This window comes from Tenebrio molitor, chromosome 1 (genome assembly GCF_963966145.1).
Source record: "Tenebrio molitor chromosome 1, icTenMoli1.1, whole genome shotgun sequence".
NCBI classification, from domain to species: domain Eukaryota; kingdom Metazoa; phylum Arthropoda; class Insecta; order Coleoptera; family Tenebrionidae; genus Tenebrio; species Tenebrio molitor.
In genome coordinates this window covers 42,837,563-42,864,212 of record NC_091046.1, presented here as the reverse complement: position 1 = coordinate 42,864,212, position 26,650 = coordinate 42,837,563, and the positions used below count along the sequence as shown (strand labels likewise).

The 26,650-nt window shown below is 42.8% G+C and overlaps 6 protein-coding genes and 1 non-coding gene across 11 annotated transcripts in view; 4 read left to right on the top strand and 3 right to left on the bottom strand.

The window, feature by feature from the left end:
• The first annotated feature begins 145 nt into the window (after nt 1-145).
• LOC138132821 (RNA-binding protein 25-like) lies at nt 146-1,049 on the top strand. The gene is made up of 4 exons (XM_069050484.1): nt 146-272; nt 322-546; nt 703-870; nt 925-1,049. Exons 1-4 carry the CDS (start codon nt 161-163, stop codon nt 1,038-1,040), a joined length of 621 nt encoding a protein of 206 aa, XP_068906585.1. The 5' UTR covers nt 146-160; the 3' UTR covers nt 1,041-1,049.
• A 1,571-nt stretch (nt 1,050-2,620) lies between these two features.
• On the top strand, nt 2,621-2,692 carry TRNAE-UUC (transfer RNA glutamic acid (anticodon UUC)). Its single transcript has one exon. It is a non-coding gene; the product is annotated as a tRNA-Glu (tRNA).
• Nucleotides 2,693-3,891: 1,199 nt separating this feature from the next.
• Nucleotides 3,892-6,504, bottom strand: LOC138132737 (luciferin 4-monooxygenase-like). Of its 2 annotated transcripts, none has more exons than XM_069050366.1 (4): nt 6,348-6,504; nt 5,650-5,771; nt 4,562-5,587; nt 3,892-4,510 (listed from the first exon to the last, which is right to left on the bottom strand). In XM_069050366.1, exons 1-4 carry the CDS (start codon nt 6,364-6,366, stop codon nt 3,998-4,000), a joined length of 1,680 nt encoding a protein of 559 aa, XP_068906467.1. In that variant the 5' UTR covers nt 6,367-6,504; the 3' UTR covers nt 3,892-3,997. The 2 variants fall into 2 exon arrangements, with proteins under 2 accessions (XP_068906467.1, XP_068906459.1); XM_069050358.1 differs by lacking the exon at nt 6,348-6,504 and adding an exon at nt 5,831-6,241.
• Nucleotides 6,505-8,211: 1,707 nt separating this feature from the next.
• Nucleotides 8,212-13,443, top strand: LOC138132718 (RNA-binding protein 25). Of its 2 annotated transcripts, XM_069050322.1 has the most exons (15): nt 8,212-8,556; nt 8,631-8,727; nt 8,777-8,856; nt 8,907-9,001; nt 9,158-9,325; nt 9,380-9,486; nt 11,037-11,179; nt 11,232-11,534; nt 11,587-11,742; nt 11,799-11,949; nt 12,001-12,185; nt 12,234-12,378; nt 12,431-12,671; nt 12,727-13,040; nt 13,102-13,443. In XM_069050322.1, the coding sequence occupies exons 4-15, from the start codon at nt 8,932-8,934 to the stop codon at nt 13,192-13,194; spliced, it is 2,076 nt and encodes a 691-aa protein (XP_068906423.1). In that variant the 5' UTR covers nt 8,212-8,556; nt 8,631-8,727; nt 8,777-8,856; nt 8,907-8,931; the 3' UTR covers nt 13,195-13,443. The 2 variants fall into 2 exon arrangements, with proteins under 2 accessions (XP_068906423.1, XP_068906413.1); XM_069050312.1 differs by having other exon boundaries at nt 8,616-8,727; nt 8,777-9,001.
• A 61-nt stretch (nt 13,444-13,504) lies between these two features.
• On the bottom strand, nt 13,505-16,939 carry MED24 (mediator complex subunit 24). The gene is made up of 6 exons (XM_069050299.1): nt 16,782-16,939; nt 16,076-16,729; nt 15,329-16,020; nt 14,807-15,271; nt 14,074-14,718; nt 13,505-13,959 (listed from the first exon to the last, which is right to left on the bottom strand). Exons 2-6 carry the CDS (start codon nt 16,614-16,616, stop codon nt 13,567-13,569), a joined length of 2,736 nt encoding a protein of 911 aa, XP_068906400.1. The 5' UTR covers nt 16,617-16,729; nt 16,782-16,939; the 3' UTR covers nt 13,505-13,566.
• A 94-nt stretch (nt 16,940-17,033) lies between these two features.
• The window catches only part of nonC (serine/threonine-protein kinase Smg1), a 26,532-nt gene continuing 16,915 nt past the window's right edge, over nt 17,034-26,650 (top strand). Inside the window, exons 1-3 of one of the 2 annotated variants that reach the window (XM_069050281.1) lie at nt 17,034-17,190; nt 17,246-17,649; nt 17,701-24,122. In XM_069050281.1, the coding sequence (XP_068906382.1) occupies nt 17,304-17,649; nt 17,701-24,122 (6,768 nt within the window). In that variant the 5' untranslated portion in view covers nt 17,034-17,190; nt 17,246-17,303. Of the gene's footprint in view, nt 17,195-17,245; nt 17,650-17,700; nt 24,123-26,650 lie in introns of both variants that reach the window. The other variant, XM_069050289.1, reaches the window with a different exon arrangement.
• mAChR-C (muscarinic Acetylcholine Receptor, C-type) overlaps nt 24,141-26,650 on the bottom strand; it is a 9,861-nt gene continuing 7,351 nt past the window's right edge. For both annotated transcript variants that reach the window (XM_069050456.1, XM_069050451.1), the window contains exon 2: nt 24,141-24,679. In XM_069050456.1, coding sequence (XP_068906557.1) covers nt 24,242-24,679 — 438 coding nt within the window. In that variant the 3' untranslated portion in view covers nt 24,141-24,241. The remainder of the gene's footprint in view (nt 24,680-26,650) is intronic.

Sequence of the window (26,650 nt, the reverse complement as noted above, 5' to 3'; positions counted from 1 at the left end):
TTGGCTTTTCTTGTTCAGATTTAAATAATAGCTGGAAAAGAAAAAGAGCTTCCAATAGCGTACATGGTCCATGGGAGAACAGGGGAGGGGGGGGGAGACACCGTTGATGTCTTTCCAACATGTAGATGTTGTCTTTAGTGGAAGTTTTACGTTTTGACAGATGGTACCTATTCAGGTAACCAACGCACCGCAAATTCGAGTCTTACCGAGGCTGAACCCCAACAGGGAGCAATTGAAGCAGATGCAAGGCCCTGCCGTTACAGTCTTCGTCGGTGGGTTCTCACTTGGTAAAGTGTTGCGGTGTCTAAGAGATTTTTACAGGAAATATCACAGAAAGAGCGCCCGACGCTATGATTCGACAAATTCTGGCCGCCTGCGGACACGTCATTAGCTGGAAGAAGGTAAAAGCATTTGGTTTTTGTGAACTAGCAGGACCTGACGCCGGCTTAAGGGCTGTTAGGTTGCTCCACGATCTCATGGTTGGGGACAAGAGGCTGGTCGCCAAGGTCGACGCCAAGACAAAAACGGTTTTTGATGAATACAAAGGTACCATTTCCTGTCTTCATTCACTTGTTGTTTATTTTAATGTCCTTTCTTCAGTATTTAGCGGTAAATTTATATAAGTACCATAAATGTAAGTTTCATTGTTTTGTACATAAGTGGAGGCTGAGTGTTTTGTATTTTAACCGTGGTCGTTTATAGCTGAGAGAAGAAAAAAGGAGAAGGGTTCGTCGCCCCTTCAAGATGAACCGGAAGAAGACGTTTTGGATGAAGAAACGCAAGCTCTAGACGCTGTTGCGGTAGAAAGAATCAAGCAAATCATTAACGAGTACCAAGACGAAATGAACAACTTTGAGCTCAAAAAAGAAGGTGGGGAGGTGGGGTTGGTTCGATCGATTTTAATATTTTTTTTAATTTTTGCAGAGGAGGTGATCGAAAAGTGTCACAAAGTGTTAGAGGAAGCCGACGTTGAGGAAGAAAAAGGTGACTTGATCACGAGGGAGATCGGAAAGTTCCGCGAGATCATGAAAGTAAGTTGAATACTCTTTTGAAATATACAGGGTGAAATTGAAATGCATCACAACATGTAAACCATTGTATCTTCAATAAGTGAATAAACCGAAAATGTGGTTAAACATTTTAAATTCATAAAGTCCAATTGAACTTAATTCCATCCGGAACGAGACCCATTTGGAAGCTCTAATAAATCGAAACATGAATAGCGGCAAAAACGCTTTAAAAACAAAGGGTGACAAAACCTTACTATGAATGAAATAGCCGAAAAACACCAAATACACAGCCGCAAAAACGTGTAAGAAAAGTAAGAGTGAAAACCAAATGAAAGGAAAAGTCAATGTAAAAGCCATAACTAAACAGTAACGTATTTACAATGCCGGCCGCGATTTCTAATACACGCCTGTGCCCTTCGATGTAGATTGTTCCGAACCCTTGCAAAACTTGCTGCAGCATTCCGGATTTGTGCTGCTGAATATGAGTGTTTTCCCGGAAGTGCGCAACCACCCTTTTTTTTCAAATATAAGGTTATGCCAAGTGATACCTCGTTTGAAAGCCCACTTCGCAAGGAATACAACGCACTATTTGTTTCCTGAATATTTTCAAAGACTATGTACAAAAAAATAAAAACCAATTTTATAAGTTGAATACTATACCAAAATGTGGGCAAGAAAAAACAAAAATAGACCTGTTTCGGGATTTTTTATAAAAATGACCGATGTCCAAGTTATAAATTTTATTCCAGTTAAAGTTTCCACACTGTATATCTTTAGTCTGTGGTCCGATCTTGGACCTGACAGTCCTGACCCTACTCCTTAGTCCTGACACTGTCAGCCGCGGTTCGCTCGTCTACCCAGGGTGGTTTTCCCTGTGCCGCAGGCAATATACCACCCGTACTACTCCTACTTACCACCACAGTTGCCTAACCTACGTCTCTTAATGCTAACAATAATTTCAGGGCAAAAAATGTTACTGCTTGAAGGTAAATAAAAAAATAATTTACGCTAGGTAGGTATACTCCGTACTCTGATAGATTGCACGTTTTTTGACAGAAGACAGACACAGAAACTGGTTTGGCGGGAATTAATCTGCAGGGATACAACGGTTTTCTATATAACGTGAAACAATTGAGATGGAGAGTTTAGTATTTTTCACTGCTTTATGTTTTGGAACTAGAATTTAAAAACGTGCAATCTATCACCGTACGGAGTATAGGTTCTTTCTCTGCGTGGAATGCTTTGGTAGAATGCAGGACTTTTATGTCAACCAATCTCTCGCTGGACAAACTATGTAGGTATATCATATCTATTGGTATAATTTTCCATGATAATGGCACATTGAGACGCAATATTTTAAGCAAATGATAGCCGAAGGTAATACTGAAAGCAATTAATCTGTAGATCTTAGGGATTTAACATTGTGATGTACTTCGAATTTCATCCTGTATGGCGTGTACAATGGCCGGCAAAAAAAAATTAGCCATCACTTTTGTGTTACGTCAAAATCCAAATGTGTAATTAATGCTTTTTTGACACTGACATTTAAATGATGGCTAATTTTTTTTGCCGGCCATTGTATATCAATAATTCTGAGTCGTTAGGCAACATCCGATATGGTCTAGTGGCTAGGATACCTGGCTTTCACCCAGGAGGCTCGGGTTCGATTCCCGGTATCGGAAGAGTTTTTTAGAATTATTTTTTGTTCGACACTGTCAGAATTTGAGAATTTTCTTCTATGTGAACGGATTTTGATTAATGTGACAACTTGTCAAAACGAAATGTCAAGTTAATTTTAAAAATTTTAAGCGATTTGTTGACTTTAAGGGGATCGTCGAACAAAAAAAAGGTTGTATTCAACTCGTTCTTGTGTAAATTGGACTTTTGGCACTCATACCACGCCCACTCATACAAAAAAAAATTACACACAAACTTGTTGAATAAATAACTATTAAATATCTATTAATTCAAGTATACAGTACCTTTTTTTAACGTTGGCCATAGGGATTTACATGCTAAAAAGTTTAGGTTCTGTTAATGGGCTTTTTAGTAGGAATTTTTAAGTGAAATTCGGTAAGATATGTTGTATAAATCAATTTTAGTTTGGCCCATCGTACAAAACAAAATAATCACGGAATTAGAGCAAAAATAAATTTACTCCAATTATCCGAATCAATTGGGACCCGACCCTATTCGGATAATTGGAGAACTCACGAAAAAGGGTAATTTCTTAGGAGGAAGCTCATTTTACTGTAATGTAGTAATGTATTACATACATTAATTACTTTACACCAACAGAAATGTTGTTTACATGGTATGTAATGTATTTACACAGTGCCATTTTTTAACGCTGGCCATAGGGATTTACACGACACAAAACTTTGGATCGTGTTAATAAACTTTTTAGTAGGAATTTTTAAGTGAAATTTGGCAAATAGCCATTTGTAATGAAAACGTGTCGACTGTTTTCTAATACAGGGTTATTATAAATTATTGTAGTCAAAGCAGGCCATGCCCATATTATGAAATTTTTGCCGCTTTCATGTGAACTGTCAGTTTTGTTGCTGTCACTGTCATTTTTTATGTGAAAAGGGCAGTGATGCGATTTTTATTTTTTTTTTTTGAATTAATGATTTAATCAAAAATATTGAGTTGTTTTGCATTCAATTTAACTCCTGTGAGTGAACGATGTGTACCTATCTACTCACTTATTCACATCAATTTGATGTTTTTTATATGGAGCGGCAACCATAAATTTTACATTCAGTTTTTACGCCTATTTGGATTACAATCATTTATAATAACCTGTATAAATAATATAACCTCCCACTTCGTGAGAAAAATTTTTTTTATCCGGGTGTAAGAATTTTGAAAATCATAATTTCTAAATAAGAAATATTTATTACTGTAACAAATATGTTTGTTATTTCTTAGTTAAGAATTACAATAATATATTGTTCCTAGATCGAAGACAAAATGGCTGTTCATCATTCGCATCGCCCTTCCAAAACCATCTGCCTGATCTCCCTCCTCTTCACCTTTCCGGTAACTGTCATCGGTACTGACTTGATAAACTTCACCCCAGCTCTCAACCTCTGCCTCTCCGGTACTCTTTCCTCCACAAACTTCTCGATTTCTTCCTCACTAACATCAAAACCTTCCCTCACAACGACCAGACCCATCGGATGATACCCGTCATCTTTTGGCACCCCAATCACTACAGCTAGCTTGACAGCGGGGTGTTTCAGCAGCTCATTTTCAAGCACCAAAGGCGCGATAAACCACCCCTGATACTTGAAAGCCTCTTTAATTCTGTCCACCACGTAGAAACAGCAGTCTTCGTCGTAGTAGACAATATCTCCCGTCTTCAACCACCCATCTTCGTCGAACGATTCTGAAGAATCTGCGTTGAAGTAGCCGTTCATGATGAATTTCGATTTGATGCGGAGCTCTCCGCGCTGGTGTGGCCCCAAGTTCTTCTCGGTGTCAATGTCGACAACCTAATAGAGGAGGAATTAGTACTTGTTTTGAGAGACCAACGGTGGTGGTACCTTGTAGGATACTCCGGCGACCGGGAGACCAACCGAGTCGATTTTTTCAGGTTTTTGCATGAGCGGCCTGTGGAGCCGATCGTTGGCTCTGAACAAGGCCAGAGGTCCACACACTTCAGTTTGTCCATATCCTCTAGACAAGTCGGCATCTGGGAGTTGTTCTTTCAGTTTCAAAGCGTATTCTGTGGGAATTCCCGATCCTATCACAATCACACTGAGAATGCTTTTGACGTCGACGTCTCGCGGACGCCCTTCGTCAAGCATCTCCATAGCCTGGATGGCGGTCAGCGTTAGAAGAACTGGTTTGTATTTGTGGATCAGATTCCACACTTCTTTTGCATCGAAATTTGGACAAACCAAGCGACAGTAACCGCTGAGGATGCTAGTAAGCAACATGGCTCCCGCTGATATCCAATACAGAGAAGTGTAACCCAGTGTTGTCAACGGAAACGACACTCGTTGTGCTTGCTGCATCATGTAGTCGTAATCTGGATTTTCTGTGTGCATGGCGTTGACAAGTTGATTGACAAAGGAGTAGTGATTTATGCAGATACCCTTCGGCAAGCCAGTTGTCCCGCTACTGAAATACACGGCAGCTGTGTCTTTCAAGTTTTCCACTTCGACAGGTTGGAACTCTTCTTCTTTTTCGTGAGGTCTGACAAAATGCGAAAATTCTGTGTGTTTGGTGCTGGTTCCGAAGACCACAATTTCAGAATCTAAAGAAATGTCTTGGAGAATCTTCTCAATCGTGGCTGCTGACTGGGGGATCACAAACAAAATCTTTGGCTGGACTTGTTTTAACAAGTGGGTCATCTCCTGTGGTGAGAACGATGGGTCAATGGAGGCTATTCTGGCGCCGAGGAATTGTGTAGCTATGTAAGGAACTACGCAGTTCATGTGGTTGTGAGTGCACAAAGTGACGATATGATCTCGAGTTATGTTCTTGTCCGCCATATGCAACGCTGTTCTGACGGAGCGTCGTAGAAGGTCGTTGTAAGTGTCTTTTTCTCCTGTTTGGGCGTCTATCTGAAAGAAAAAAATTGCAAACTAAACAGTAGATATCTTGAAAATTTTAAATAAGTTCTTACCTGAGCTACGTTGTCTTTGTGCTTCTTCATGTGTTTAAACATGGTGACACCGAGGCATTCAGTTGCTTCGATTTTTAGATCTCCTGTCGTGATGACATAGTCATCAGACATGATAATATTATCTAAAAACCCACAACATTTAAGTTTTTCAAGATTGAGAAACTGAGCTTGTCTGCTATACCTAACTTGCCTTTCAACATTACCATTTTTCTTAAACTAAACCTGTGTCGCTAACGATAAGACAGAAGTGTCGGCTTTTAGTGTTTTGCCTTATTGATATCTAAATGATTGATAATTTTTTTGTACCACAGGTTATAGTTCAAAATTAAGGAAATGATAGATTGTTATCACTGATGTATTATGTGCCACAGTATTCTGAATGAATTATTATCGCAATTGTCTCGAGTGTGATACACAAAGATCAAAACATTTGAAGTAACGCAAAAAACTTTTGACCACTCAATTTAATCTTTTTCAACAACAATATCGAAGTAAACAAATAATGTGTGTTCAAAAAAATGTGTGCTTGGAGAAGTGCTCTGGTGATTGGTGCTTCATTTTGTTTCGTTACTTTATGTAGGTATTTTGAGTCAGTAAAGAAAAATGGAAGAATTTTTTGATGCAAGGATTTGAGGCATGTTATTCACTTATTCAACAATACAACAACGAATTATGTTGAATGTACAAAATTCACTTACTTGTTCCTGTTGAATTCATCTTAAAAGATAACTAAACCACAAGCGACACTTTAAACTTTTGTTTCAAAGTATATTGTTCTTACTTTGCTTGAAATCAACCTCACAGTCTATTAAAAAAAAAAATAATGTGTCATTGTGTAAGCTGTTTGTAATGAAAACGTGTCGACTGTTGAGTAATATAAATAATGTAATCTCTCACTTCGTGAGGGATTAATAATAAACTCTTAATCCGGATGTAATAATTTCGAAAATCATGACAGAGCTTCAGATTATTATAGCTTTAACAGGAAACTTATTTTGAAAAATATTGCGATTTTTTTTACGTATTTTATAATACCTGAGCGGCTTCTAACAAACAATAACCGTTTTTTTATATAATGTCTTGACAACTATTTTGTATTACTTAACTAGACGATCAAAAAGATTAAATCTCTTTTCTCTTGTGGCTGGTGAATGTTTAAAGAATTACCATTATTGAAAATCCCGCTTGTCAGTTTTTGGAGATTTCGTTGACCCGTTGGTAATGTTGGTATGACATGTGTTCAGTGTTGCCAGATCTACCGAATTTTCGGTAGATCTACCGAATTCGCATAAAATCTACCGATCTACCGATTTAAACCTCAAATCTACCGAAAAGTTACTCAAAAAAATCTTCATAATCTAACATTTTTAATAAACATTTTTTACTTCATTTGCATAAGAGAACATCTAAGGCGTTTTGTTTTGGACTGGTTGATGTGCCGTTATTCCTGGAGTTGAAAGGGTGATCCCGTTAATTACCCCGCTTTCTTTGTGTTCTGTTGTCGAAGGTGTGAAAGTGTAGCTTTTATTTATGTTTAGTTATTTTCTACATGTTACGGACTTGAACGTATTTCTTTAGAATTATATGACTGTAGCTGTTTTGTTGTTCTTTTTTTTGCTTTTCTCCTTTTGCCAATTGTGTTTCACAATTTATTAATTTATTTTCCCATTTATTTTGCTAGTAAGCGATGATTTGTTGAATAAATTCCGTTATTGTGATATGTGTTTCATTATTTGTCAATTAACTTTTATATTGTGATAATTACACATTACATTATGTAATTACAATTGGTATGAATCATCGTCAGAGACGAAGAAATAATAATATAAGTAACGATAAACGTGGTTTAATAATCAATTCCATGAATAATGGTTCAATGGCAAATAATGTACGGCTACAATTTAAATTAAGTAAAGTTTGACTAAACACAGTAAGGGAAATTTACATATTCAACGTACACGAAAATTCAAATTGCTGCAACAAACGAAAACAGATTATATGAAACAGTTCATAATGCTTCTGAACATATAAGGCCGGAAAATTATCATGTTATGTAGTATGTTGTACGTGAAAACTTTTCGAAGAAATGAAATAATGAATTAAAAATTTAAGAATGCCATGTAATATGTATTGTTTTATGACAATATTTCTACTATTTCTAGGATTAAATGGAAAACAGCGATTTTGTTTACGTAAAAACCGTGAAGTTCTTGCAAGTTTTTCCAACGTTATACTTCATAGAAATATTGTTTTTTAGTTTTTTCAGTCTACTGGAAGGCGTTTTGTTTTGGACTGGTTGATGTGCCGTTATTTCTGGAATCGAAGGGGTGATCCACACCAAACTCCGTTAAATGCCCTATTTTTTTGTGTGTTTAAATTACACCATGATGAGGGTGTGAAAGAGCGTAGCTTTTATTTATGTAAAATTCAATCGTTTTATTACAAGAAATACGTCCAGTGCCGAGAAATTAAAAAATCTACCGATTTTTTACGAAACCTACCGAAAAGTTCCGAGTTGATCTACCGAAATGTCACTCGATGGGTCTGGCAACACTGCATGTGTTGGCAGCAGTGAGTGAATGAGTGACTTGTGAGAGTCGTCAAGTGTGGCGTTTATCTGTAAATTTAACGTAAATTTCGATTAGTGCGCCGCATTTTCGCTTCACATTCGATAAATAAACAAACAAGCATTGTAGTGGACATTTTTGACGCCGAAAAGTGATCACCTCGTATCTTAGGTCGGACCTACCCATCGTATGAATGTTCAGTGCGGCAAGTTGATCCCGAAGTAGATTTACGATGTCCTATCCCGGTCGTCCTCCCATAATGCAAGGGCTTCCAATGGCATACATGTCCATGGGGGGGCCCGCGCCCCCTCTGATGCCGGCCGTGATGCCTCTCCAACATGTAAGTGATCGCACCCCCGTCTAGATGTTGTCTTTAGTGGAAGTTTTACGTTTTGACAGATGGTACCTATTCAGGTAACCAGCGCACCGCAAATTCGAGCCTTACCGAGGCTGAACCCCAACAGGGAGCAATTGAAGCAGATGCAAGGCCCTGCCGTTACAGTTTTCGTCGGTAGGTCCTCACTTGGTAAAGTGTTGCGGTGTCTAAGAGATTTTTACAGGAAATATCACAGAAAGAGCGCCCGACGCTATGATTCGACAAATTCTGGCCGCCTGCGGACACGTCATTAGCTGGAAGAAGGTAAAAGCATTTGGTTTTTGTGAACTAGCAGGACCTGACGCCGGCTTAAGGGCTGTTAGGTTGCTCCACGATCTCATGGTTGGGGACAAGAGGCTGGTGGCCAAGGTCGACGCCAAGACAAAAACGGTTCTTGATGAATACAAAGGTACCATTTCCTGTCTTAATTCACTTGTTGTTTATTTTAATGTCCTTTCTTCAGTATTTAGCGGTAAATTTATATAAGTACCATAAATGTAAGTTTCATTGTTTTGTACATAAGTGGAGGCTGAGTGTTTTGTATTTTAACCGTTGTCGTTCATAGCTGAGAGAAGAAAAAAGGAGAAGGGTTCGTCGCCCCTTCAAGATGAACCGGAAGAAGACGTTTTGGATGAAGAAACGCAAGCTCTAGACGCTGTGGCGGTAGAAAGAATCAAGCAAATCATTAACGAGTACCAAGACGAAATGAACAACTTTGAGCTCAAAAAAGAAGGTGGGGAGGTGGGGTTGGTTCGATTGATTTTAATATTTTTTTAAATTTTTGCAGAGGAGGTGATCGAAAAGTGTCACAAAGTGTTAGAGGAAGCCGACGTTGAGGAAGAAAAACGTGACTTGATCACGAGGGAGATCGGAAAGTTCCGCGAGATCATGAAAGTAAGTTGAATATTCTTTTGAATGAACGTTTATCAAAATGAAAAATAAATATGGGGGCACATTTGATATTGAAATTCGGGCAAGCTAGACTGGAAATGTGTAAATTTTCAGTTCTTGGTTTTTTCCCCTTGAAAGTGTCAACTTCATGTCAGGGTGGGGGGGTGAGATTTGCTCTTAAATTAAAAGTACTAGAAGTAAGGTTGCGCTCATATGGTGCTTGAAACCAAACAGGCAAATGGAAGCAACGCAGTCCCACCTAGGTTCGGCCCATGGCGCCGCTGGTGAGTAACGTGTCAACAGTTATCTCCACTGTACCTATTTAAATTCGCACACATATCTTAACGTTATAATCGCGCTGTCAGTGATCGCACGGCGATCACTTGTGCCGTCAAATTCCACGTTATAACGATTAAAATGTGTGTGTGGGGTTTGAACATGATTTTTTTCTCCTGTTACTGTTAACACATAAATAGTTACAATTGCCATCTTGAAATTTGCTCATTTGTCCTAGATTTGTACAGATTATATTGTAACGATTTGTGTTGACCAGATTTATTGTCTTATTATTAGTCCACCTTTGGTAATGTTAGTTAGTTTTTGTGCCACGGGCTGTATTTGTAAGTTATAGCCCGTGGTGTAATTTGTTATCGTCGAAATTGTGGAGAATCGCAAGTTGGGGACGTATCAAGTTCAGTAAGGATTTATGTCGTCTGTTCAGAGAGTAAGTTAAAACAGTACATGTAGAAATGTCTTCATACTTTAAGTACATTCATTCGAAAATATTTGAAATTTTCTACTGGTCAAATTGTTCCCACAGAGTATACAAATACGATGTTTCTCCTCGTCTCGCGCTCCTTTTTATTTATTAATTTTTTTGTCTCGAATCCCCATTATTCCTGTTTTCTTTCGGTGCTCTCAAACGCCAACAGTCATTAATGTCCTAATAAAATGACTAAAAAGTAAGTAAAACACTTAATTAATATATTTTGAGATCTTAAAGTCGTTTAGTCTGCAGTCCGCTTGTGCCTTTGCTCCTCACACGTACCTAAAGATGAAGCTACAAAACTGAGCGACACGAAAAAAAAATGAAATAATTCGGCAATTAACAATTGATTCCTAAAAAAATGATGCTCGAAGGCAAAATTCAGTTGGATAACCTTTACCTCTTCTGACCTACCAAGAACCCGCAAGAAAACTGGAATAAGATACATAGTTTGAATCCTTGTGCAAAATCCTCTGTGAATCCTTGAAGTCGGAGTGCTAGTTTTAGAATATTTTCGAATGGTTTTGTCTGGAAATAATTTTGATTCATGAAAATTAACAATAAAAACAATCCCTGTATAAATCCCTAAACACTAACATGTTTAAAATTTTCTAACTCGTTACAGCATTGAATGAAATTGCCAACAATAAAAAAGATAAATAGAACAGTTTTAATTTTAAAACAGTAACGTATACCTGATCATCACTGGTATGAACATATTTTTTCAATAAATAAACCAAACGCGACCGCCAATTTGATTATTAATTTACGTCCGTTTTTATTTTAGAAACAAGAGGAAGAGAAGGAAGTCAGCAAGCGGAAAAAGGAAGAGAAGGAGAAGAACCGCGAGAAGTCTCGTTCGCATTCGCCCAGTCCGCGAAGAAGGGAGAAAGATGACAAAAGGAGGCGTCGATCAAGATCAAAGTCGAGGTCCGTTGATCGATTCGTTTTTGTTGAGAGTTGCGATAATGTCGGTTTCTAGGACTCACGAACACAGCAGGGAACGCGAGAGAGAGCGAGAAAGAGACAGGGAACGTGAGAGAGACAGAGAGAGGGAATGGGAACGAGAAAGGGAGCGCGAAGAGAGAGAACGGGAACTCGAAAGGAAGCGAGAACGTGAACGGGACAGAGAGCGCGAACGCGAATTGAGAGATCGGGAGAGGGAAGAGAAGAAGAGCACTAAAGATTTACTGAAGGAGAAGGAAATGGAAGAAGAGGCCAAAGAAAAAAAGAAGGCCGAGAGGAGAGCTAGGGAGAAAGAGGCGGCGTATCAAGAAAGATTAAGGTGAGAAGAGAAGTGAGAAGGCGGGTTTTGGAAAACATATTTTTCGTTGTAGGGCTTGGGAAACTCGCGAACGCAGGAAAGCGAAAGAATATGAAAAGGAAAGAGAAAAAGAAAGACTGAAAGAAGAGGAACGTGAGCACGAAGCGAAGAGGCTTAAAGAATTCTTGGAAGATTATGACGACGAGCGTGACGACATCAAGTATTACAAGTAAGGGGATTTGTGATAGTGTTGAGTTTTTTGCAGCGAAATGTTTGATTTTGTAGGGGCAGGGAGCTGCAAAGGAGGCTAGCGGAACGGGTGAAAGAGGCAGAACTCGATACCAGGGACCGGCAGAAGGAGAAAGAAGAAATTGAAGAGTTGAAAAATAGGATATTCTCAGGTGAACACGAAGATCCGAGTGCGGAATTCGAAAGGGTTCGTGTTTTGTACCCTGATCAGAACGATAAACACGTGTTTCCATTATAGGCAAAAAAAGAGAAGGAAGACCAGTACAAACCCAAACTCTTGATCGACGTCAATTTGGAACACTGGAAACAAAAAGAGAAGGAAAAAGAAAGAGAAATGGAAAGACAAAAGGCGAGAGAGCGGGAAAGACACAGAGAGGTTGAAAGGCAAAGAGACCGACAGAGGCAGAGAGAAGAAAGAGAAAAGTCGGTTCTCGAGAGTGGGGTCGAATCTTCTCTAATTTGTTCTTTCAGGTACGTTTTGCAACAAGCCGCTCAAGAACTGGCGGCTGTCGAAGCCGAACCTATAGATAGTGACAGCGACATGGACGACAATCACTACAGTCCAGCGCCTCCGGAACCGGATGCTAATTCCAACGACGACTCTGAATCGACGAAAGTAAGAATTTCGTTTTTGCATCGCACCGGAATCGTAATCGTTTTTGTTTTAGTGGACACAAGTGCAAGTCGGAGACGAGGATTCTCGGCATTCGTTCACGTCAAATCACGACGACAACCCGCCGCCCCCCACCGGTACAGGAATGAAAATCACGCTAGCCAAACCGATCACGTTCAGTCCCCAAACGGGACAGCGCGATCCCAAACGCAAAAAACTGGATCTTCGGGAAGTCTTCAACCCCGACGAAGACGACAGCAATACGCAAGTGAAGAAGCGAAAACTCGTTCCTTTGGGTAGGGATCGTGAGTTTAAATGCGACGCGTCGTTTATTCGTGGTCGATTTTTTAGATTACAGTGAAGATAAGAAGGCGAAGAAAGATGGCGAGAAGAAATCTGAAGAGTCGCTAAAGTCTCAGGAAGAAAAGAAGAAGCATATTAAGTCGTTGATTGAGAAAATACCGACGGAAAAAGACGCTTTGTTCGCGTACCAGCTCGATTGGACAGCTATCGATAATAATTTAATGGAGAGGAAGATTCGCCCTTGGATCAACAAAAAAATTATCGAATACATCGGCGAACCGGAACCCACTTTGGTCGATTTCATTTGTTCCAAAGTTTTGGCCGGGTCACAGCCACAGGTCATTTTACAAGACGTCCAAATGGTGAGTGTTAAAGGAGTGCGTCGCCCGTGCGCGATATTGAGTTCGGAATTTTACGTTTCAGGTATTAGACGAAGAAGCGGAAGTTTTTGTTGTTAAAATGTGGAGGTTGATAATTTATGAAGTTGAAGCAAAGAAATTAGGTTTAGTGAAGTAGCAGTTATTTCAAGTGTACATATTAAAATGGACTATATTTATGTAATTTATCTACATGGAGCTACGAGATAATTTTGTTGATTACATGGCAAGTCAAGATATTCAAAATTTTCTTTGTATAATCAAGTCCTTGGTCCTGGAATCAAGTCTGTCTTATTTTGTTCACCATGTAAAAGCAATTTTATTAAAGAAAAAATATTTTATGTAAGCATGTCCAAGATTGAAGAATAAAAACCGTTTTCAAGGCTTAGTTTTAAATGTTAAGAATTGTTTGAACCAACGCAAAACATGTTTCATTAGAAAAAAACAGCTATTGATTTGACATTTATTACACATTAAATACGTCACTTTATAAGTTTGTTTTATAACTTAATTAACTATTCTCTTGTGCCACGTTCCGTAAGTGATAGTTCCTCAAAATACACAGATCCTTGGCCATATTGATTCGCCCATGAGTGTTATACACATCGTGTAAATGTAGTAAAATCGGGTATGTAAACAGTTCAGGTAAAGTTCGCAGCAAGTCGGTTATGAGAGCTGGTGGAATGGCCGCCAACAAGGCGTTTGCCGAATTAACTTTTACCTCGACCAAACTCTTGATCAAATAAAAAGCGAAATAAGTTTGTTGCGTAATGAAACCTTCCTGAACTCCATCTTCGAAGATTGTCAACAGCTGTCTGAGCATCGCGATCAGTTGCTCCATCGGCGTGCCTTCGTCGACGTTCTCGTTCAAACGGGCCACCTTGGCAAGGGGTTCCTCATGTTCCTACGACAACCACAAAATTATTAAATCTTCGACACCTCGTACGTGAGAAGATGCAATTAAAAAAACGATTCGACTGTGGCGCCCTCTACACGATCTCTATGACAATTTATTTACCTCGGAAAACGCATCGAAAGCTGTGTAGACGCAATAACTGGTGAGATACGCCAAAGCCAACAACTGTGGCTCCATCAACGAGTCCGCCTGCAGATCATTGTACAACATCTGGGGTAAAATGTGCGACAACAACTCCAAAGTGCACGCCCCTATGTCCACATGAAACGCGGCCAAGGCCAAGTCTACACCTCTCTGCAGCTGGTCCCGGTAGCGCAACTTCAACAGTTCTTGTATGACGGCCGACACCAGCCACCTGGGCCCCGCCGTGTCCAGCAAACAGTGCAGGGTTTTGGCCGAGCTGTGATCCAGCCACCCCCTACGAATCGCCGCCGACCACGCCGCGTGCAGTTGCTCGATCGCCGGTTGCCTCGAGATCAAGTGGTGACTGCTCTTGGTCTGAAGCGGCAGCTGCACATCGCGCTGCATCTTCCGTATTATCTCACACGTGAGTTGCCACCGCTCTCGCAAACTGTCCTCTTCGGCCGCAGGGGGCGCCAGCAGTTGCTGAACCATGTTCACCGGTTTGAGCAGATTCTCCTGGGGGGCGGTTCGCATGTACGCGCACAGCCAGGCGGCGGCCGCCAACGGGAGGCAGCACATGCGGCCGCGGACGGCGTCGAGAATTCGTTTGACGTCCGCAGTGACCTGTGACAAATTGACACACGTCAAAATTAGAAACCTGCTTTACCGACTGTAAATTTTCAATGTCCAATAAATGACTTTTTGGACCTACCAAAGCTCCTTGCTCCCAAGCGACCAGAACTTCGTGCATGACTCCGGCCATGTTGAACAGGACATCCTGCCATTTGACGTTCGGTTTGAAGTCGGTTTCTCCGGCGTTGAATTGTTGCAAAAGCATCTCGATGGTGAGGGGATCTCCCAGACGGAGTAGCTGCTCTGGGGCCTTGGGTCTTTGTCTCTCTACCATGCAAGACCGGACCCATTGCTCAAAGAGAGACTCGCCGTCAGGGTCCAAAACGGCACCAGCACCGTAGTTTTGTACAATGGCGACCAACATTAAAAAACTTATGTCAAATAATTGAGCCCTCGCTTTGTCTCCGCCGGATTTTGAGCATTCGTTGAAGCGAATCAGTCTTGTTACTAAGGTCCGCAGTTGACCTTGAACCGTGGCCACAGCCAAAATCAGTTCGAAACTTTTTCCCGTCAGCACCTGGTGCAGCATTCCCAACAAAGGATCCTGCATCACAAAAAAATCAAAATAATTTTTACATTTTCAATTGAACACGAGACGTACTTGAATCTTGTGATAGTCGGTGGACAAAGTTTTCAAGATCCCCGCTAGAGTGGGCTCGGCGCAAATAATGACTTTCGGTATACCCGCGGCCGCCGGTGCCGTATCCAGTTTCAAAGATGGCGGCGCTTTGCGCTTCTCCAGCAGATGCTTGAATTGCACTTCCGAGATCAGACGCGCTTTAACTAACTCTCCCAGAAGGCATTCCAGACTAGAGCAAGAACTGTTCGCGTCCATCGCATCCAGCAAGGGACTGTGTTGCAGCATTAATTCTACCGCAGCGACAATACTGGAGCTGTCATTCTTGCCGGCCAATTCGAGTAAAATGTGGGGTACTTTCAAAAACGCGAAGGCGCCCCACTGACTTTCGTGCGAAGTCTGGTTCACATCGTACAACGCCAGCAAACTGCCTCTCATCAGTTCCGCGTACAGCCGCGACCCATCGAAACCTTTTAGTTTCTGGAAGAGTCTCAACTGCTCCGAGAGAGAGCTAGTGGAGGCTCCGGGATTCCCCACGAGTTTCACCTCCAACCAGCACTGTACCAACGAACCCGGCCATTTTTCGCTGTTGATGGGGTGACTCAAAGTGCTGACATCTATGTTCTCCAACTTTTTGACGCTTTTTAGCAAGTCATCAGATTCAGACAGCGACGCCCCCAACTCGATACATTTCCGATTAGTTTCCGTAAATAGTTCTAAAACGGAAAATTCCGTATTGACGTACACAAATTAAATAATTGTTGTTACTACCTGGATCACTGTACCTAGCTAGACACATCATGGAAACGTAAAAATCGTCATTCATGAGTGTGGTCACTAAAAATGACGCTTTTTGCGTCAGATGAGGGGAGCCTTTGCATTGCAGCAAAATAGTCAGGAGCCAACAAGCAATTGACAAAATCGCCGTTGCAAGAACAGTTTCTTCAGGTTTCCCACAACAGGTCACCCCTGGTAGCATCCCCTCAAGAAATTCAAGCAAACTAAATACACAGTGAACCTTATTTAACTGATTATATTTACTGAGGCGCTGCAAAACTGCAGCATGTGATACTAATTGAGCACTCAATGAGTGTCTCAAGTAGCTCAATACTAATTGGTTGGCCCCAGCTCCAACTACCGCCTGTTGCAGGATGCAATCGGCTAGGTTGTAAACGTCGCCGCTCACGCCTCTAGGGAGCACCGTTTTTATATTAATACCCCATTGAAGGTCAGTCCATCGCTCACGCCAAGCTTTCAGCAAGAGAGCTTTAAGACAGCTTGTCTTACTTGTGGTTTTTGATTCCATTACCATCTTGAATTCAAATTGTGTTCCGATTAAGTACCTGGTAAACCCCGACTACAAGTTTTCTGTCATGACAGCTGGAATAACTGCTTTGAATCCCTTCATAATTGACATGACATAACCTAAAAAAAAAAATTAATGTTGCACGTGTTTTAATACTAATAAGTGTGTCACCTCTATTAATAGATTTGTTTTATTGATCTACCACTTAAAACATCAACTTTTCACTCATAAACACCTCAAAAATATATGTAAACATCATCAGATTACCTCAACGCAGGCGCAGATTTTTGACGTGATAAATTAAAATTTGCTTATTGCAGGCTTGCCAAATTTCCAAATCAAGTTCTACTCTTATAATTTTTAATATCTTTGATAATCTTACATAGAGATTATTATCAAGTTTTTAAGTTTAATAAAAATATTTACGTAGAGAACTTTTTAAGTGGAAGTAAAATATAAAATAAAAACAGTGCCAGATGCAACATCGTTGCATTTCAGTATCTGTTGGGGATTTTAGTTCTATGCAGTTTTAGTGTAAGCGCATTAGTGACAGATGCAGATATTCAAGAAAAATCGTTGGGTTTGTATGATAATTTATCGTCAGAATTTCGTCTTATTTCACAAGATTTTTCCAGATATTATTACAGTTTTATCGATGTATATGAAAGCAATTTTTGTATCGGCATGTAAGTGATGATATCGAATAACACGCCTTACAAGCTCAAAGCTTCAAAAAGCTCGAAAGAAATAAACGATTACGACAATAATCACTCCGATGATAATTACGAAAACAGTAGTGTCGACGGTGATGTAGAAAACAATCAAAAATATCATGTGTACTCTCGCGACAGCCGCTTCAGGAGTGTCGGAAGGCCACGCTCTAGTGAGTTCCGATCATCTAAAGTCGGCGACAGAAGGGGTGGCTACCGGGGGCGCGGCGGCCCCCCCAGCCGAAGAGGAGACAGAGACGGATCCGACAATTATTACACTCTAAACAGGAAATATCAGGAGCCTTTGTCGAGACATTCAGAATCATCAGGTCAGTCTGGTTTCATTAATGTATGACTTTTATCAATGTTTATCGTGTTAGGGTCTTATCATGGCAAATTTTACGAACCAGAAAAGAAAAATGACATTAAGCTTAACCTGCCAGAAGACACGAGGATATCCAAATTGTTGCGGCGGTTAAGTACCGAAGCTGACCAAGAGAATTCGTTGGCCATATCCAAGAAGTTGTTGGAGGTTCTCCTGCTGCCAGACAACGCCCAATATGTGCGAAAAGCGTTTCATATCCTTGGCGAATCAATGTATGAAATCTTGCAAGTGTCACCTGGACCCTTGGCCAAGCAACAAGCGACCAGAGCTCTCGGGAGAATGGGTTACATCATGGGACAAGAGAACGATTTTGAAAGGTATCAGAACTGGTTATTTGTTAAAATGAAAAATGCATATGATGAAATGCAAATTTTATTGATGAAATCGTTTAAAGAGACATTAGCTTTTGAAAAGAACAAACCGGTTTTACAAGACCACGCTGGAAACCTTATACACCATTTAGTCACGTCCATAGAAATAACAGAAAATTCCGAGGTCTTTAAGGCCATTCTAGACGTCCTAATGACCACCGTTGAGCTCTACCCAGACTGTTTTTACACCCAATTTCAAGACACTGTAGACTTGCTCTTTGGTTGGCACGTCGATCACACCCAGCCGCTGTCCAACATCGAGTTTATTTCGAGGAATTTGCAAAGAATATCGCCTCACTTCAAATACAATCTTGATTTCGCCGTTTCCCTTATTGAAAATTTCCTAGAAGACATTACCAACTTCAGCAACCAGTTGGGCGACGCCGAGAGCAACTCTCTCGACCACGTGAACGTCCTGATTCTCGCCCTCAACACGATCTTGAAATGTCTGGGGGACAGTTTTCGCCCCCAGAACAACAAACACGTATCGGTAGAGCTCGTCTCGACTTGCTTGAACCAAATCATCAAAACCGTCAGAGAAGTTTTGGAGAACTTCGTCACCGATAATCTCATAATAGCCGCAAACGAGAGCATAGGGATATTGCTCGGGCAATTAGATAACAAGAGCCAAGCTTTGAGCAACTCCATTTACAATCTGATCGATTTGGAGTTGTCTTTGGTTAACGAATTTTCCGACGCCACGCTGGTGTCGATGCTGCTCCTCATCTCGAAGATCATCAAGGAGCTGTCGGCCAATCTCCCGATAGAGCTTATTGAGAAGCTGATTGGTCCGAAATCGGAGATAGTGAAGTTGCGCTACTCCTACTTTAAGAACATTCAAGACTCTGTGATCTGCGTGTATCAGGCTTTGCTCAATTTGAAGAACGTGTCGCTCTTGCAAGAGGCGTACAGATACGTGTTGGGGGACCTGGAGGTCGTTTACAGAGCGATAGTACCAGATGTTGAGCCGTTTATTCAAAACAATCCGTTCAGCGATGACAGTTTCGATTTGACGAACGAGCAGAAAGAATTGACCGTTTTGTTCTTGTTGCGATGTTTGTCGCAACTGGCCAACGCCAGTTCGATCATTGTGATGTGGGCGTTGAAACCGAGCATTCTAGAACTGGTGGGAGTGAATCTCGCGCCCTACAAGGAATCACTGGCGAAGAACAATCCAGCGCTGCAGTACAGCCTTCTCTACCTGCTCTACTCCCACTGCAAGTGCTACAATCACTTCATCTCGAGCAGCAACTTGGTGGCGAAAAAACAAGACCAGTCGAACTTGATGGGAATGTTTACCTTGTCGGAAGTACTAAATATCAACGACGTGCTGAACACGTCGCCCAACCTCGGCAGCTTCGAGATTATTCTGGACATCTTGCACAAAACCCTGAACATCGAGACTCCGTGCGAGGTGACTTTGTTGCTATTGCAGTGGATGAACGACATTTTGGTCAATTCCGACAGCTACCTGACGAACCTCTACGACAACGACAAGTTCGTCGCCGTCACCAAAGTGCTGGTCAAGTGCGGCTATCACTTCAACACCAAAATCGTCCTGTCGGTCTGCGAGAACCTGGAGAAGTTGCTGAGCAACAAGCAGTTGTCCTGGAGCAACCAGTTTCTGATGAACGTGTGCGACCTCGTCAAGCTGCACCTGAACTCCAACAGCGCCGACATCCGCGCGAGCTACTCGAAGCTGTCGTCGAACGTCCCGTGGGACGTCGCCGTCGTCGAGTTCAACAAATCCAACTCCATCTACGACATCAAGAAGACGACGGCCAACATCAAAGACTACTCGAACTACATGGTGTGGATGGCGCAGCATTTGCACCTGAACAACAGCGTCACCGGCGACATCTATCCGCTCCAGTTCAAGACTTTCATGGACTACTTGCTGAAGAACGAGTCCTGCGACTCGGCCAACTGGCTCGAAGACATCTTCATCGGCAGCTGGCCCCTCCAGGCCAACTACAAAATGGTGGAGTTTTTCTATGATTTGGCGATCAACTCGCGCACGATCCTCAACAGTTGGACGACACTCGAGAGCGCTCAGTTCTGCGTCAACTCCAAGCTGCGCACGCCGCTCGGCAAGCCCAACGAGACTTTCACGAAGATAGAGGGCGCGCTGAACCAGTTGGGCAACGATTTGATCAATGTGAAGAAGAACAAGGACAACGAGAACAGCACGTCTAACAGCGACAGCAACCGGGTCAGGCTGCTCCTCCAGTTCATCGAGCACTTGGAGAAGTCGATCTACAGCGCGTCGGAAGGGTGCGCCATCGCCATGCAGCAGCCCCCCAAGCCCGTGCGCTCGTTCTTCATCACCAACACTAACACTTGCAGCGAGTGGCTGAGCCGGATCAGGATGGTGGTGATCCACATCGCCATGCACGCGGGCGACCCGTGCACCGCAGTGAGACACGGACAGGCCTTGTTGGGGGATCTGGTGGGGGCGGGGAGGACCGCCGGATTGGAGTTCGAAAGGGTTGTGATTTTTATCACTTTGGCCCTGTTGAACATGCGGGAGACCGAAGCGATCTTGGGGTTGTACGTTTGGTGCAAGAACGTGACGGGGAGGAAGTTCGTTTGGATCAAGTACGCGGCGGAGCAGGCGTCCAAAAGGTACGAAATCGCGATCGAAGGGTACAAGAAGGTCCTGAAGCAGAGTCACGCCAACGACGACGACGACCAGGGGGAGAGCGTGAAGCTGGAGGGCGACACCCAACACTTCATCTACGACCAGATCGTTATCTGCTACAAGGAGATCGGAAACTGGATCGATTTGGTGAACTGGAACGCCGAAGAAAACGCGGGGGATAGCATGGATAACGGGAGGCGGTACTGGTTCAGCATCACCGACTGGACTTGCGTCAACAATCTCTTCAACGCGGAGGTCGGCCGTCAAGCCTTCACCGAGTTGTCCTCGTGGAACTACAAGGACGAGTCGAACTCTTGGAGCCAATACGACGACCTGACAACGATCGAAACCAACTTGTACGGCATCGCTTTCAGCATCTCGTCCAACAAAGACGGACTAGATAAAAAGATCGACAACAACTTGACGAGGATTCAGCGGTCCATCAGAGACCACCTGAGTCTGGCACCGTCCGAATATTTGCAGAATTTCCTAGTGTTGCAGTACGCGGGTCAAGGTCTCAAGAACATCCTCAACAACAGCGCAGCCAACACCGTGTTTTTGGTGTCGGAACATTTCGAAAGCGAGATCACGAAAGTCGACTCGTCCATCCTGCGAAAAGTCCTCTGGTGGTCGGAGTATTTCGGGACGGTCCAGAACCTGAGCGCGTCCAGTTTCTGCACGAACCTCCGACTGGACGTGATAAAGCGCGCCAGAAAAGAGAGAAACTTCAAACTGGCGTTTTCGCAAGTCAACAGATTCTTCAAGGACAAAGAGTTCATGATCGAAGACAACGGTTTCAGCACCATAGCGAACTTCTTCCTGCAGAAAATCAGAGACGTGTCGATCTGGAACACCGACACGGCCCGCGCCATCATGGAAATCATCAAGTTGTCGTACTCCACCGATCAAAACCGCCAGCACAGTTTCAACCTGTGCGCGGCCGCGTCGACCGCGATTTCCAAACACGCGGAGTTGTACGGCGGAGTCGAGTTGAAGAAGATCAGCAGCAAGATTCTTCTGAAGTTGGCCAACTGGTTGCAAGTGAACGAGGAGATTTGCCTCACCGAGATCAACAGCCCCCTGGGGAAGCTCCTGATGGTGCTGCCCGAAATCGGAATGATGGAGAACAGCGCCTCCAACATAATTCCGATGAGCGAGATGGCGATCGGGAAGTTGTTGCAGTTCAGCGTGCACCAGTGCGTGGGGTTGGCGAAGAGTTGGAACGCCTTCGGGACCTGGTGCTATCGATGGGGACGCAAGATCGTCGACCACAGTTCCGACGTGCGAAACAATCTGACCGAAGAGGACCGTCTCAAAATCAAAAACATGTTACCGTCGGGGGCGTCACAAGAAGATTTGAACCAGATCGTCATGATTTTGTCCCAGACCAGGTCCAATCTGGACGAGGAGGATATAGAATCGCACGATTTCAACACCACCGAGATGATACAAGACCAACTGCGCTACGTCGGCGTTTTGCAGAATGTCTCCGAGAGCGACCTGCAAGACCTGGTGCAGATCTGGAGAAACACCCAGAAGAGGATTTACATTTATTACGCGTTGAGCGCAGAGGCGTACTTCAAGTACCTTCACCTCACCACGAAATCCGAGAACGTCACCAAGAGCACCGAGTGCAACGTGATCACGGTCACGTTGCGACTCTTGCGATTGATCGTGAAGTACGCGTTGGAGTTGCAGAACACTCTGGAGGAAGGTCTGCAGGCGACGCCCACGCAGCCCTGGAAAGTCATAATTCCCCAGCTCTTCTCCCGTCTGAACCATCCTGAGAGCTACGTTCGTCACAGAGTCTCAGACCTGTTGTGTCGCATCGCCGAAGACGCCCCCCACTTGATCACGTTCCCGGCTGTGGTGGGGGCCCTGGAGGGCGGATTGAAATTCGATTTTTCCGAAATCTCCTTGCCGAAAGACTGTCTTTCACAGAACAACGAATGCCACGACGATACTGAACTGAACGAGGAAGAGGACAATTACGACAGCGACAACGAAGATTCGACTAACGCGCTGCAGTCTTGCTTCAAGACGATGGTGGACACTTTGAGCAAGCAAGACCCGGAAACCATAGCGCAGGTTCAGACTTTGGTGAAAGAACTGCGAAGAATCACGCTGTTATGGGACGAGCTCTGGTTGGGCACTCTGGCCCAGCACCAGACCGAAATCACGAAGCGCCAGCAGCAGTTGGAGTACGAGATCGAGAAGGTCAACGAGAACCCCAACCTGAACAAGGAAGAGAAGATGTCTTTGATAGCCGAGAAGCACAGGATCATAATCAAACCGATCGTTTTCGTTTTGGAACAGTTGGAGGAAGTTACTAGTGCGGAAGCGGAGACTCCGCACGAGAAGGACTTCCAGGAGAAGTACCTGGACGAGATCAGACAGGTGATCACCAAGTTGAAGAATCCAGAGAACGCGGACAAGCCGCAAGAGTCGCTGCAACCCTTGAAGACTCTGCAGAAGCAGTTCCAGCAGAAGTTCCACCGACGGGCGTCGTACACGCTCAAGATGCAGTCGATAAGTCCGGTTCTGGCGTCGATCAAGAACACCGTGATCGCCATGCCGGGCCTGGCCACGTCTGCCAAGACCCGAGTGACGATCTCGCACGTCTCCAACGTCGTGTCCATCCTGCCGACCAAGACCAAACCGAAGAAGCTGATTTTTTACGGGTCGGACGGCCAGACCTACACTTATTTGTTCAAGGGCCTGGAAGATCTGCACCTGGACGAGCGCATCATGCAGTTCTTGAGCATCGCCAATACGATGATGGCCCAGAACGCGGACTTGGCGGGTCACAATTTGTACCGCGCGCGTCATTACTCGGTCATCCCGCTGGGACCGCGATCGGGGTTGATCTCGTGGGTGGACGGGACAACTCCGGTTTTCGCCCTGTACAAGCGATGGCAACAACGCGAGATGGCCAAGCCGTTCATCAAGAACAACGTGAACACCACCACGAGCGTGTTGCGACCCTCCGAGTTGTTCTACAACAAGCTGAACCCGCTGCTGAAGGAGCACGGGATCAAGAACATCGACAATCGCAAGGAGTGGCCCTTGAGCGTGTTGAAGCAGGTGCTGACGGAGTTGATGGCCGAAACTCCCAGTGATCTCCTCGCGAAGGAGTTGTGGTGCAACGCGATCGACGCGAACGCGTGGTGGCAAGTAATCAAAAGGTACTCGTACTCGGTGGCGGTGATGAGCATCATTGGGTACATAATCGGACTGGGGGACCGCCACCTGGACAACGTCCTGGTGGACCTGACCAGCGGCGAAGTGGTGCACATCGACTACAACGTCTGTTTCGAGAAAGGAAAGACTCTCCGGGTCCCGGAAAAAGTGCCGTTCAGATTGACGCCCAACATCCGAGGCGCCCTGGGGATCACCGGAGTCGAGGTGAGTGAACGTACAAAGTGTCGATAAAAATGTTGTATTGTTTGTACATTGTTACACGAAGCGCGCAAAATTAAAGCTACATATCACAATATTGATAGACCCCGTCGGGGGGGTGGGGATTACGTCCAGGAAAGCGTGTTCACTGTCGTCATTTCGGTGGAGACACTGCACTCGTGTTCGTCGTATTCTCTTTGCGTTTGCGAGTCCGCCTCCACGTCGATGTCGCACGTGGCGACGACGTTGTCGTGTCCGTTGTCGGTGCCGTTCGTCATCGAGCTCTTCTTGCTGCCGGGCACGTGGTTGGTGATGTAGTTGATCTTCTTGGTGGCGTCGTTGGGCGAGTGGCACGTCAGCAAACACCAGAACGCCTCCCGGAAGTTGGAATTCTTCCAGGCGTATATCACAGGGTTCATTCCCGAATTGCAGACGGCCATCGTGAACGCGATCTCGTAAAGCAAGTTGAACTTGCTGCTGGTGTTGGTGATCCTGAAGTAGGTGGTCACGATGAAGTACGGCATCCAACAGATGGAGAAGCAACCCAGGGTCAGCATTACCACCTGAAAGAAAAAAAATCAATACTAAAAAAATCGTTTGCGAGGAATAATCTTCACGTAAATGGCAAGATGTTATCACTTATCAGTTTGTCAACTTCTTTTTAATCGGTGTTTATTTTTGAACACTTCGAAGATTAGCCGTTTCGATTTGATTATTAAATTAAAAAAGACGACGTGTAGTGCAAATTTTCTTCTTGATAAATAATACTCAGTAAATTAATGTCCTCTAAAATTGCTACGCCATTTTGTTACTTTTGACAAATCAAAGAAACAAAAATCAAGGTTTTAGTAGTAAATATCCACGATTGTTGAAATTGGTCCTGACATACTTCTCTCTCTCTCACAAAGGCAGAACGTGTTTTTAATTGGTAGGTACTCTTTGACATTCCCGTCAGATACATAACCCCATTTTGATTATCATTTTAATGTAAAATGAATAACTAAATTAAAGTAAAAACCGTCACGCCGCACTAAGAAAACCGGGAAAACTCTGAAACGGACTGTTTTGTTTTGCAAAAGAGCTAATTTTCGCCGAATAAATGACGTTTGATGTGTACGGTTTAGCAGCTGATGAAGCTGCACCATATTATCTGTTTTTTTTTTAAACCAAAGAACGACGACCTGTTGATTTAGATGTGCAATAATAAAATTTTACAAATTTTAGGAAATATAATGATATCTATTGGCTTCACCTGCCTGCAATTTTTTAATGTCATTGAAAGTAAAGTCCATTAACAAAATATCTGGGCTGTCAAAATCAAAATTGCAGTTGTTAGGTTGGTTAAATCACTAGTTATTTTCATATTGCCCAGTTGTTATCTATGATTTTTTAATTTTTCAAGCTATTCATTTGTTTAAATTGACATTGTCAAATACAATTGCAAAATTATTTAAGTGTATTTTGTAAAAAGGTTAAAATGGAAAATTCAAAACGAACTAGGGTGGTTGGTTCTGTTGGCGCGAGAGAAGAGGGCTACAAGAAATTATTACGAGCAACAAACAAAAAAGTGATAATAACGGGAAGAAATTACAAATTTGTGCCAAAGCCGCTCCAGGATTGTTAACTAATGTGTGTTCGTCCTTGTGATTCACAAATCAAAATTTTGCAGATAAGTCTTAATCACGTGTTAAATAATTTTCTTGTGATTCTGAATAAATGAAACAGATTGGTTTGTTTTGGATGATTTTGGTTGTTGTTTAATTTGTTATCTGTTTTCAGTGTGTCGCGTGTTTTTTTATAAACTTGATTAAATTGCTCCAGTTCATTTAGTTGCTGCATTTCGCTTCAAGTGTTCAAAGCAATGAATGATTCAAAACATTTTTAGTTCAATTATTAAAAATGAAAACATAACCTAAATATATTTTGTAACTAGATTTTGACGTCGGTACACTCTATCGTACATTTTTTATACCCAAGTACAGTCAAAACAAATATTTTAATTAAAATTTAATTTGACAGTCCCGGAGTTTTTTGAATTTACTATACGCAAACTCGCATTTAAAATTTGAACGTGTTATTAAAAATGCCTCGCAAAGTCAGACATTTATTAAACTCTCAAATTAATTGTTATTAACTTTATTAACATGCTTCGCTATTAAAATATCTCTACATAACCTCAATTTTTTGTATTTTATGTCATTTTTCACGTTTTGTGGATGAGAGTGGATATGACAAGACGCTGAAATTTAAATTTTGAGTCCATGAACCTAACCAAACATTTTTTCACTCTAACTTTTACTCCACCATTTGGGAAGGAGTGGAAATCTGGAGTGACGGGTGCAGGATTTCACAATAAAACGCATAGAATGATCATTCCGGAATCACAATAGTGGCAATAAAACGCACCCAATGTACTCTAAGCCAAAAGTGTACAATGTTGCCAGCTCTATTTTGAGTGTAAATTGCGGTGTTGGTGGTTCTTTGATAAAAAAAAAAGATTATACTTTATCAGAAACAAGCAAACCGCTCGACAG

Bases quoted from the DNA above. Each gene is read 5' to 3' on its own strand.
- LOC138132821 (XM_069050484.1), top strand. From the start codon at position 161: ATGGTACCTATTCAGGTAACCAACGCACCGCAAATTCGAGTCTTACCG. The intron at 547-702 runs GTACCATTTCCT...GGTCGTTTATAG, and splicing joins GGTTTTTGATGAATACAAAG to CTGAGAGAAGAAAAAAGGAG. The intron at 871-924 runs GTGGGGAGGTGG...TAATTTTTGCAG, and splicing joins CTTTGAGCTCAAAAAAGAAG to AGGAGGTGATCGAAAAGTGT.
- LOC138132737 (XM_069050358.1), bottom strand. From the start codon at position 5,855: ATGGTAATGTTGAAAGGCAAGTTAG. The intron at 5,772-5,830 runs GTATAGCAGACA...GTGGGTTTTTAG, and splicing joins AATGTTGAAAGGCAAGTTAG to ATAATATTATCATGTCTGAT. The intron at 4,511-4,561 runs GTACCACCACCG...CTCCTCTATTAG, and splicing joins TCGCCGGAGTATCCTACAAG to GTTGTCGACATTGACACCGA.
- LOC138132718 (XM_069050312.1), top strand. From the start codon at position 8,449: ATGTCCTATCCCGGTCGTCCTCCCATAATGCAAGGGCTTCCAATGGCA. The intron at 12,379-12,430 runs GTAAGAATTTCG...TTTTTGTTTTAG, and splicing joins ACGACTCTGAATCGACGAAA to TGGACACAAGTGCAAGTCGG. The intron at 12,672-12,726 runs GTAGGGATCGTG...TCGATTTTTTAG, and splicing joins GCGAAAACTCGTTCCTTTGG to ATTACAGTGAAGATAAGAAG.
- MED24 (XM_069050299.1), bottom strand. From the start codon at position 16,616: ATGGTAATGGAATCAAAAACCACAAGTAAGACAAGCTGTCTTAAAGCT. The intron at 16,021-16,075 runs GTAGTAACAACA...TTTCCGTTTTAG, and splicing joins AGCTAGGTACAGTGATCCAG to AACTATTTACGGAAACTAAT. The intron at 14,719-14,806 runs GTAGGTCCAAAA...AATTTGTCACAG, and splicing joins CTTGGGAGCAAGGAGCTTTG to GTCACTGCGGACGTCAAACG.